General features: G+C 42.7%; 1 protein-coding gene across 3 annotated transcripts in view; it reads right to left on the bottom strand.

The window, feature by feature from the left end:
* Positions 1-6002: 6002 nt before the first annotated feature.
* LOC108940057 (testis-expressed protein 2-like) overlaps positions 6003-12013 on the bottom strand; it is a 44093-nt gene continuing 38082 nt past the window's right edge. For all 3 annotated transcript variants that reach the window (XM_018761878.2, XM_018761879.2, XM_018761880.2), the window contains 4 exons: positions 10809-10931; positions 9905-10114; positions 9091-9211; positions 6003-7035 (listed from right to left, as the gene is read on the bottom strand). In XM_018761878.2, coding sequence (XP_018617394.1) covers positions 6871-7035; positions 9091-9211; positions 9905-10114; positions 10809-10931 — 619 coding nt within the window. In that variant the 3' untranslated portion in view covers positions 6003-6870. The remainder of the gene's footprint in view (positions 7036-9090; positions 9212-9904; positions 10115-10808; positions 10932-12013) is intronic.

Genomic DNA, 12013 nt, shown 5'->3' with positions numbered 1-12013 from the left:
GGAAATAAACATCCATGGAAATTCTTGGGACACACAAATTAAAAGTGTTGAACACCTCTTAAGTACACAAAGCAAAACAATCATATTGTTTCCTCTTAAGCAGCAAATAATTATAAAACCCCATTAAACTGATTAGATTTTGTGTTGTTATAACAAATGCAACCTCTTAATTTGCAGTCTACCCTTCTAGAAATGTTTGCTGTCTTAAACAACTGCCCCCACCTTACTATTTACATTCTTTACAAGAGTGCACAAATACAGTAAGATAATTATATGTCTGAGCCAGCAGATCAGTTTATCATGACCTCCCCAGGTAACCCCTTGATGGATAAAAAGTTCCTGAGAGGTGGTGAAAAAAACAAGTGACTTTCCATCTGAAAAGAGTAAATAACATCAACATTGATGATGGAGCCTAGAGAAATACTCATCATAGTTACAGATGGAAAAGCAAATTGATGTTAATATCACTTGGGCTGATGTTAAAGAAACATTGCAAAGTACATCAGTGACCATGAACCCAAAAGCTTCGGATGTGCTTATCCAACAATATAAAATACGTTAATTATAGGACCAGAATTCTATTTTAATATAATTTCAGGGTGGGACATTGCATTATGATACACTCCATCCATCCATCCATCTACTGTCCCGCTTGTCCTAAAAGGGTCGCGGTGGCAGCAGGGAGAGCAAAGAGGCCCAGCCGCCCCTGTCCCCTGCAACTTCCTCCAGCTCAACCTGGGGGATCCCCAGCTGTTCCCAGGCCAACTGTGAGATATAATCCCTCCAGCGGGTCCTGGGCCGACCTCAGGGCCTTGTCTCAGCTGGCCATGCCTGGTATATCTCCAAAGGGAGGCGCCCAGGGGGCATCCTTATCAGATGCCTGAATCACCTCAACTGGCTCCTCTCAATGTGAAGGAGTAGCGGCTCTACTCTGAGTTCCTCCCAGATATCCAAACTCCTCACCCTGTTACGGAGAGTGAGTCCCAGCACCCTGCAGAGAAAACTCATTTCGGCCGCCTGTATCCGCGATCTTATTCTTTCGGTCATCACCCAGAATTGATGACCATAGGTGAGGATAGGGATGTAGGTCGACCAGTAAATGGAGAGCTTCGCCTTATGGCTCAGCTTCCCCTTCACCACTACAGTCTGGTATAGCGACCGCATTACTGCTTCCGCTGCTCCCAGTCTGTGGCCGATCTCACGCTCCCTTCTTCCCTCACTCGTGAACAGGACCCCAAGATACTTGAACTCCTCCACCTGGGGCAAAAACTCTCCCCTTACCTGGAGGGGGCATACCATCCTTTTCTGTGAGAGAACCATGGGCTCAGACTTTGAGGTCCTGATCCTCATCCCCACCGCTTCACACTCGGCTGCAAACCGTTCCAGTGTGTGCTGGAGACAGCCATGTGACAGTGCCAAAAGCACAACATCATCCGCAAAAAGCAGAGACGTCACCTTCCGACTCCCACACAAAATGCCTTCCTGACCTCGACTGTGCCTTGATATCCTGTCCATGAAAACCACAAACAGGAGTGGAGACAAGGCAAACCTTGGTGGAGTCCAACACCCACACTGAACAGGCTTGACTTAATGCCGAGTATGCGGACACAGCTTTCGCTCCGTATGTACAAGGACCGAATGGCCCGCAGTAGTGGCCCCGGTACCCCATACTCCTGAAGCACCTCCCACAGAATTTCCCGGGGAACACGGTCATAGGCCTTCTCCAAGTCCACAAAACACATGTAGACTGCATTAGCAAATTCCCATGCCCCTTCAATGACCTGTGAGAGGGTTAAAAAGCTGGTCCACTGTTCCACGGCCAGGGCGGAATCTGCATTGTTTCTCTTCAATCTGAGGTTCAACTATTGGCCGGAGCCTCCTCTCCAGCACCCCGGCATAGACTTTCCCAGGGAGGCTGAGAAGTGTGATGCCCCTATAGTTAGCATATGCTCTCTCACCTGGGCCTACTGGGTCTGTCCATCAGTTTTCCCCACCATCTGATCCAACTCACCACCAGATGGTGATTGGTTGACAGCTCAGCACTTCTCTTCACCCGAGTGTCCAGAACATGTGGCCTCAAGTCAGAAGAAATTACTACAAAGTTGATCATTGACCTTTGGCCCAAGGAGCTCTGATACCAAGTACACTTATGAGCATCCTTGTGTTCGAACATGGTGTTTGTTATGGACAAACCATGGCTAGCACAGAAGTCCAATAACATTTCACCATTCAGGTTCAGATCGGGCAGGCCGTTCTTCCCGATCACCCCCCGCCAGATTTCCCCAGTCATTGCCAACGTGAGCATTGAAGTCCCCCAGCAGGACTATGGAGTCTGTAGGTGGGGCCCTGTCCAGAACCCCTCCCACCTTCTCCAAGAAGGCCGAATACTCTGAACTGCTGTTTGGTGCATAAGCACACACAACAGTCAAAGTTTTCCTCTCTGCGACCTTAAGTCGCATTGAGGCGACCCTCTTGTCCACCGGGGCAAACTCCAACTGTATGGCAGCCGGCCAGGGGCTTGTGAGTATCCTCACACCCGCCCGGTGCCTCTCGCCTCGTGCAACTCCTGAGTAGGAGAGGGACCACCCCTTATCGAAGAGTTTGGTCCCAGAGCCAACAGTGTGAGTGGAGGTGAGCCCAACTATATCTAGTTGGTATTTCTCAACCTTCCGCACCAGTTCCGGCTCCTTCCCCCCAAGTGAGGTGACATTCCACGCGCCAAGAGCCAATTTTCGCTGCGAGGGGCCGCGACGCCATGCGCCATCCCACTCCCTCCCGCTGCCAGGTATACATAGCATCCGACCCCCATGCTGGACCTTGCAGGTGGTGGGCCCACATGGCCCCCCCCACGATGCCTTTTTGGGCTGAGCTTGGCCGGGCTGCCCGGCCACCAGGCGCTTGCCTAGGAACACTACCCCCAGGCCTGGCTCCAGGGGTAGGTCCCGGTGACCCTATTCCAGGCAGGGTAAACGTTCTCTTCTTTACTTTTCTCATGGAGGTTTTTGGATCGTGTTAGTCTGGATCTTCACTCCAGACTTGTTCGCCTTGGGAGACCCTACCAGGAGGAAGATGCTCCCGACAACATAGCTCTGGAGATCCCTAGATCACGCAAGCCCTTCCGCCACGCCAAGGCCCTGATCCAGGAAGGGTTATGAGACACTTGTTTAGCTAAATATTTTTTCAAAGAGCAGCATAGTGTTGCAGTGAGTCCAGCTGCTCCCTCACAGTACCTGGGTGGTGTCTATGAATATAGGTTTGATCCCCACTCAGTCTGTGTGGAGTTCACATGTTCTCCCCGTGTTTGTGTGGGTTTCTGCGTACCGTTCAGGTGAATTGGTGATGCTAAATTGCCCTTAGTGCATGAATGGGGGAGTGTGATGGACTGGTGGCCTGTGCAGGGTGCTCTCAACTTAATGGCTAGTGCTTCTGCGATAGGCTCTGGGTCATTGCAACCCTGTTTTGGACAAGTGTTAATTGAAATTGGGTGGATCTTTAGGAACAACTGCCTCGCAGAAGGCATTTGTCATACTCAGACGTGCAGTTTAATATGACGGCTTTAGCATTCCTGTTAAGTTTTCATTGAGTTTTATTTTTCAGTTTTAGTTTGTTAGCAAACAAATTTATCAAAATTATATCTTTCTGCTACAACAAAACATTACATGAAACTGATAGCCTATTTGTTAAGGAATTGGACTTGGACCAAAAGCTTTCAATTCCAGGACTGGTTTCTACTCGGTGAATGCAAAGATGTACATCAAAAGCTTCTGGTTTTAAGGTGAAAGAGTAACTTTTTTTTAGTACCAAACCATTATGCCACAGCAATTGTAGCATGTAGCCATGCTTTAAGAATTTTTTGGATATTTCCTACCTAGTCAGGCTAGGGTATAACAATTTTAATAGCTGCCCTTGGGAAAAACTTTTAGAGCTAAACCACTAACAGGAAAAGAGTGGGGGGGGGGGAATCACACATATAGTAAACATCAGTATGGGAAAAAATGGAGAAACTTTATTAAAACAGCAAGCCAAAATTTTGTACTGATATCTGTGGACTGTGATATGACACTCTGTACATTGGACAATATACAGGTGTATCTCACCCTGACTTAAAAAAAGGGAAAAAAAAAATATTGCACACATAAAGGGATTTCTTTAGACTTCTTTTTAAACATGCAACCTTCATAAAACATGACATTGGTTCACAAAAATACAAGAAAGGAATGCTTTTTACATTATCACAATGTCATATTGGAAAACAAATTTTAATTTAACACAATACTTAAGTTACAAGAGGTGGGGAAATAACAGCAAGTCCATACAAAGATGAAACATGATTCAACATATTAAGGCCTGAAAAATAAAATAATATTTAAGGGAAAAAAAAAAAAAAAAAAAAAAAATATGGATTTCTCAAACTGAAATCAAATTTAACAAGGCAAAATAAATTTTCCAGTAAAGGCTTCCTTGCAGCAAAGAAAGAACACATGCTTGTGCATGTCACAATCCACAACTTTTCTCCATTTTGATCCCCACTATAATCTCATTCTCTCTCAAGCCTTGCTTTGAAAGTGCAACAATATTCTTATACCTAATCCCTCACACCAACATACAACTTTCACTTCAGAGAAAATGAGGGGCACATTCAGTTTTGGAAATAAACCTTGATTTAACCCACAACTGTATTATGGCATCATACTCATAAGTAATAGATTGATTTTATTTTGAAATCACTGTAAATTAGAGATAATTTCACATATAAAATATACAAAAAGTGTGTGAATCAAATTCCCAAGGTGCTTAACCTTCTTGCCCTTTAAAAACATAGGAATGCATTTAGCCTGTTTTTTGCACCGTGATCAGAAATCAAAGATGCTAAAATTATGAGTACACATATTTTTAAGGGCATATACTTTTCAAGTATTCATTTTGCCATAGTCCCCCCACACCCTCAGCTGCATACACAGTGCATGTTTACCAATATATATATTTTGAACTACAATACACGTCACCAAACTGTAAACAAGTTAACGTGAGCAAATTATACGTTCAGTTTGGCAAAACAAACAATTGCAAATAAGATATGACAGTATAAAAATAAATACCACTTTAAAGCATATTTATGGAAAATTTCTGAAGGAAAAATACACCATTAGTGTTGATAATGCTGGGTGAATTTGTCTACTCTGCAAATAGTTTGTATATTCACAGCAAGAACAAGCTGCAGCTTAGTTTTATGAAAAAATGCCTGTCTAGTCATTTGTGACAATTAAAAACCCAAAAAAGAAATACCTGGATGGTTCAAATGACGGTGTTTAAATAACATGGCTACGATCACTTGATTATGGCTATTTTAGAGTTACAGGCTGCTTTCTGACTCCATTACAATCTGTTTAGTGTCTGAGCTGCGAAGGCTGCGGAATGGCCTTAGTATGCTGAACCAACAGCTGATCCAACTTCCTGTTTACTGCGTGGTAGTGCATTTTTATACCCAACAGTGTTCCTATGAGAAGGAAAAAACAAAAAAGGCAAAAATAATCTCTTCCTGTCACTCTCAGCAGGGTGTTACTCATATGTCCCAGTTGCCAGTTTGAATAATGAATACTGTTTGTTTGGAACTGCATTGAGATGACAAACAGAATTAAACTGCTCCGGAGTTGTGGTACATTCATTAAGCATTATGCCACTACTTCCATCTCTGCAGACACGCAGCAGTTTGAGGAACACAGAATGCGTGTGTTCTCTACACACCCTGTGCAGCTTTGCGGGCAACGAGATTGCTAGAGACATTCGGGAATGCAAGGCACACGATGCCTATGTACTGAAAGCTCGCTTGCGGCCCCTGTCGGGGCATTTTAGAAAGTGGGGGTAGCCGGATGGCTGGGTTGTTGGGCTGGTGCAGCTCATGGGCACAGTGGCACTGATCTCTTTGCATACTGGCATGGCCAAAAGGCTGCAACTATAGGTCAGCCAAAGCATGAAGGATGGCATAGAGCCTGATGGAGCAGGGGTACTTTAAGATGCTAGAATGTATGGCAAAGGACTAGGCATAAACACACACACACACACACACACACACACACACACACACACACACACACACACAGAAAATCCCATGCACACACTTGTCAGGTGTTTAGTGTGTGGCTCTTTTATTCTATGTATTAAGTGTTCAAAGCACAGGCACAAAAACTGCAGATCCAACAGGGGACCCTTCCCTGCCTGTTTTGTTAATACCATTTCACGTGCCGTCCAAGGCGGCTGATGACTGTACCTGTAATTCCCCAGTTTTGCTGGGTGGTCATTCGACTGTTCATGAGCAGACCTTCATGTTTTCTTGCTGACTTCACATACCGTTCTCTGTCTTCTTTTCTTATAGGGTAAACACAGCTGTGTGCCCCTCAGCTTCATTCAAGGCGTAAGGTGACAGGTGAATGCATTAATGAGGTGTTTTAGGTGAACGGCGTTCTACATTTCACCCCACCCCCCCACCAGTCATTGAACTGTTCGTATATTCCCCCATTCTCTTGACATTTTCATCTGCAGGAAGCAAACACAACAATAAATATTTTTAAGTCTTTTCTTCCTGTATCAAAGCATACTGAGCAGCAAGCAATTTCATGTTCTCCACTTCAAAGCTGGATCAGCTTAGTCAGCTTGGTCTCAATCCTTCAGAGGGAACTTGAGAGGTGGCTGGGAGGTCAGAAGCATGTGGCCTCCTGTCCTCATGTCCTCACAGCAAGATCCCACCTTCTGGAATGTGGCACCAGTGTTTTTGGGAAAGGGTGGTTTGAGGACAGGTGTGGGAGATCACCAGTCACATCAACCAGTACAGACTCTCCCCAACCCCAGCCTAATACTGTAAACAGGCAGACTTCACATGTCACTGGTGGGGTGTGGATCTGCCTCCGCCTCCACTGAGTCTGGGTCCTTTGTGACCTCTGTTGTCACTGCAACAGGGGTGATATTTGAGCGGGTATCCATGGCAGAATGCATGATCGGGAGCCAAACATCATCCATGTTTGGCATGACAAATATTTTCTGTGGAGGTAAAACAAATAAGCATAAATGACTTGGAGAAGTGTAGTATACATGGAGTTTTAGGATTTTGGCAAACAAAAATATTTCCAGTAGAACTCTCATGAACTAAGAGTTACATTTTATGCCCTTGACATTTTATAATCTTAACATTAATTTGCTCAAATCAAGTAACGTGGGGAAAATGGTGAAGCAGTTGATCTTTAGAGGAAAAAAATTTAACCCACATCTTGCTGGGGATCTGAGAAAGCACTGTGGCTTTCTGTTTAAACTAATGGAAATAAGGTATCTACTTTAATGGAGATTTTTGCAGAGTGAATTATGTCCATTAGGCAGTTGTTGAATATACATACCTCAAATGCCTTGCAACAATCTGTTGAAATACATACAAGCTAACAATGCTTTAGTTACATTTGTGCATTTAGGTGATGCGATTTATGTTAAGCTACCTACAACTTTTTAACCATTTATGCCACTGGGTAATTTTACTGGATGCCAGTAAATTTGAGGTATACAATTTAGGGTAAGTACCTAGCTCAAGGGTAATATAGCAGTAGGTGAGATTCAAAGCGGCAATCTTCGGATCCAAAGGCAGAAGCTCTAACCGCTGCGCTGTCGGCTGCCCCCCAACAACAGGGGGAAGCACTAGAAAGAGGCTTATGTGGTAGCTCTGATGTGGGTCATACCCCTCGTGCATTCTTCTTCACTCAGAAACTCAGTTTCTCATAATGGTCAGCTAAGCAGTTAGGAAAACTGAATTCCATTGCTTATGCTTAAAAGCCAAGGTTAAAAGTGTGTACATGTCACAGGTGTCTTCATGGTAATGACTCCAAAAACTCTTTTCAGCCTGTGTTAACAAAACGTCTGTTTAACTTTCAAAATGTCCTGGGCATATCACATCTATGAAATGCCAGGTGATGGCTCTGCCATATAGCATTAACAACAGAAAAGAGCTTTGTTAACAGGCACCTGGAGCCTTAACCACTAAACCACCTGTAGCCCCCATTATTCCAGCAAAACGCATCCCATGCTGTGTAAAATTGCTATGCAAGGACATTAAAGGCGTAAGGCTCTAGCCAGCATATTACTTGTTATCACGATCAGGATGAGTAGGCAGCCAGTGGGCCATGTACCTCAAACGGTGTTTTCTCCAGCACAATGTGTGGCTTTAGTTTCATTACCTTTGGAAGTTTTCCACCATATTTGTTTTACACTGTCATTAATAATGCAACATGTGGAAAGTCATTCTGTACTTTTGCAATATTTTCAGTTTAGTGCTCTGAGGCAACATTTTGGGACAGCTGCTATAAACAAAAAATGAACTGTAACTAACTGAACTGAATGGAAGCTATCATGGAGAACAGAGTTCCAAAGGACATTGCTCTAGGTACAAGTTGGTCATTATAAAGGACAGGAAAAAAGGCCACAGGCACAAGTGGTCTCTTTGAAGGGCTGGTCAGATCATCTTTACCATATCCTCCACCATACAGGGTTTAAAGTTTAAAGTTTGGGGCAGAGCTGAGACCTCAGTTCATCGAGTGTGCTTCACTTGATAACCAGACACATATGTCCTATCCTTACAATGGACACTATAGTCCTGTGCCTGTAATGCTCCTTTGCATAAGCCAACTACTCATACGGTGCCTCTTTACCATTGAGATGTACAGTAGTATCACAGTGAACCTCCCCTACAACAAGAAATTTAAAATCCCACAATCCTCAAACTAAGGTACTTTCTAGCTTCTAGAAAGTAAAATATCCTTTGAAGCTATCCCCACTCCATGGTATTCTGACACTTGGGCAATAGACTTCAATTACATTCAGTTAAATTTATTTTATAGCGTGTTCTCATGGTGACAGAGTGCCGAACAAAGGCATAAGACAGACAGGTGGCCATATATTAAATGACTACAGTAGTCATGCAGTTATTAAAACTGCAAGAATGCTTACTGGCTATGGAGGAAAGGAACAAAAAAACTCCCAACCAAAAGTCCTGGAGGTGGCGGCATTTCAAAGGGCAGAAGGCAAAAAAGGACATACATCCCTGTCTCACTGTACCTGGAACTCCTGGTCCAATTTCTTCTCAATCCAATCTGTCACATGTGCCAGGGTGACCTCCCTTTCACCCAGTTTTGGTCGTGCTTTCAGTTCCAGGCGAGGGGGGCTCCTGAAGCCATACCTACAATATCAATAGATAATGCAGTGCATTAGCAGCAGACTGTATATTCATGCTATATTGCACTGTTATTGTACACAGTGGACTTTAAAAACTCACTGCATGGGAAAACCTCTATGTTTAAAACATTATCATTAAAAATTATATTATCAGAAATGGTAACACATGAGACCACAATGTTAAAATGTAACATTCCTTTCCTGTGGTCTCATATATTACCATTTGTGGCCAATAGATTGAATCTAAACTTGACTGAACAAGTTCAAGCTGTAAAAAGTCCAGAATGACTCCCTTTAGTCAACATTTCTCCAGAAGCTATCACCAGTCTTGCTGAGCTCACACAACAAATATCAAAACTACACTAAATTTGGATCAGGTTATATTAAAAAAAGAACCTTCCTTTGCTGTGACAAAAAGTTCCTGCTCCAAACAGCATGTATGCATGTTTATGAATGATTTAATGAAAAGGTTCTAAGCGCAATTACCCATTCGTTTGTTGTCTTGAATGGATAAAGCTTCAGAGTTTGGGATGTCATTAGCTATCTAACGCTTGTTTAGTGTAAGTTTACTCCTGTGAAGACAAGACACAGTATAGCCGAACACACAGAGCCAATCACAAAGTGACCAAGCTCTCCTCTGCCACGGTGTTTCCATCATTTGTTGATGTAACAGAGCAGTCCCAAAGGTTGAACGCACCATATCCTGTCGGTGGGAGGCGGGGGGATGTTAACAGCCAGTGTCCCTCGGCACTCCTGCACCTCGACAGTCAGCAGAAGTGGCGTGTTGGACACCTCCTCCATCTTCTTCTTGATGAACTCTGTCTCTGTGGCCTTTTGGAAGTACTTGGACTTGGTGATCTTGTCCACAAAGCGCATGATCTTACTGGGTTTGTGTCCCCCCACGAACCTTTAAAAAAAAGTGCACCTTTTCAAAATCAGGTTGGATTCCATCGCATCTTCACTATTATATAGGGTAAATTTAAAATTCATTGTGTGGGAGGTTGTTTTTGTTTCTTCCTGAAGGTTGCTTTGAGGTGAAATCTACTGTATTCTCATTTTTCAATAAGATAAGATAAAACTTTATTCATCCCAAAGGAAATTGTTGTGCCAGAGATTGCTCAAACAGGTTAACCACAATAATTAAATATAAAAGTAAAAAAAAAAAAAAAAAAAAAAGTACACAAAGAAAGCAAAGTGAAAGGTAGAAAGTGACAACACATATTACACCTTATGTTACATTATTATATTAAAATTTAAAAACAATTTAAAACAATTGCACATGATATTAAATGGTTATATTGCTAGTAATGTTGAAAGAAGTAATGATATTGCACATAATAATTATACAATTATACTCGATGTCTACAAGAGGCAGGTTCATTTACATTAGTAGTAAAATGGACACAAAAGCAACCAAACCCATCTTTTCATAACAAATAATGGAAACAAACGGAATATTTAAAAAAAAAAAAAAAAAAAAAAAAAAAAAAAACTCCCGGGAATGTAGCTAGTTAAGATAACTTTGCATCTGTTTGTGTTCATACAATCAGTTGAGAAGCTATAGAGATTCAAGCAATAGAATCAAAGTTACCACCTCTTACCCTTCAGCCCCAGGGGGCAGGTTCTTATCTGTGCTCATCTCCGGTGGATCCTCTTCATCGGACGACCCGGCGCTGGAGGATTCTTCATCGCTATCAGCAAGACAGTACATCCGGGGTCTGTGTCTGTGAGGGAAGGGGAAAGAAAACACATTAGATCAAGAAAGATCTCTCTACTTTGGTTATAACTTTAAAAAAAAAAAAAAAAAAAAAAAAAAAGTTTACACCAAATGTTTCCAGCACTGTTAATGTTAAAAGTTACTGATCTTACGATTCAAAAGTAACTATAAATATGTATTATGCACTCAGTGACGACACAAGCTCTACTTCATGAGAGGAAGCATTTACTGGGGTCACTTTGTACTTTTGAACCTCTGCAACCCTTGTGTGACTGCTCACTATCTCAGTTTAAGCCACAAACATTTGTAGGGCTGTATGTTCAGGGGTGATGCTGCACAGGAAGCCACATCACAAGGTGCATCATGTAATGCACAAGTGTCTGTCACTGTTTTGCGCACCCCAAAAAAAAAAAAAAAAAGAAAAAGAAAATACTTGGTAAAGTACTTGAGTACGGCCTTCTGTGAGGGTTTGGGATCCTGAGTGGGATGGTAGTAAGCTGACAGCATGCTGATCCAGTCATTTGACATTTTTGCTCATACAATGCTTGGATTTACACATTCATTCCAAAGGCCCTCCTTGTACAGCAAGGTTGTTACCACCATGATGGTGATATGCCTTTTAAATGTTGCATTGCCTTTGTGGACAATCCAAATGAAAGACATCAGGCATCTCACAGAGCACCATAGACAGGTTTTTAAAACCGAAGTCCTCTGTGTACAATGCAACACAGCTATGCACGCACAGACACTGCCGCTCTTCCACAAGCAAGCAATAAGCTGACCTGACTCTCCAAACATGAAGGAATGGCAATTTAACACCAGCAAAACACCTTCCCCTCCTCAGGTTTCCTGTCACTGGCAGAGGGACACACTGATTTCTTAGCAGGCTGCTTGCCTCAGTGTTTGGCCCAAATTTAGGTTAACAAAATCACTGACTTCAGTATGAAAGAGTGCAAAAAGACAAGGCATCCAAAACAATAAATTCCTCCAAAGAAAATCAGTGAACAAAGGAAGTGTTCAACAACTTATGGTATGATTCCAATGCAAACAGAGAAACAGCTTTTAATTCAAAAAAAAAGAAAAAAAAAA

The sequence above is a fragment of the Scleropages formosus genome, chromosome 20 (assembly GCF_900964775.1).
Source record: "Scleropages formosus chromosome 20, fSclFor1.1, whole genome shotgun sequence".
NCBI classification, from domain to species: domain Eukaryota; kingdom Metazoa; phylum Chordata; class Actinopteri; order Osteoglossiformes; family Osteoglossidae; genus Scleropages; species Scleropages formosus.
The sequence above is the reverse complement of the archived record's forward strand: the minus strand, read 5'-3'. Positions and strand labels throughout refer to the sequence as shown.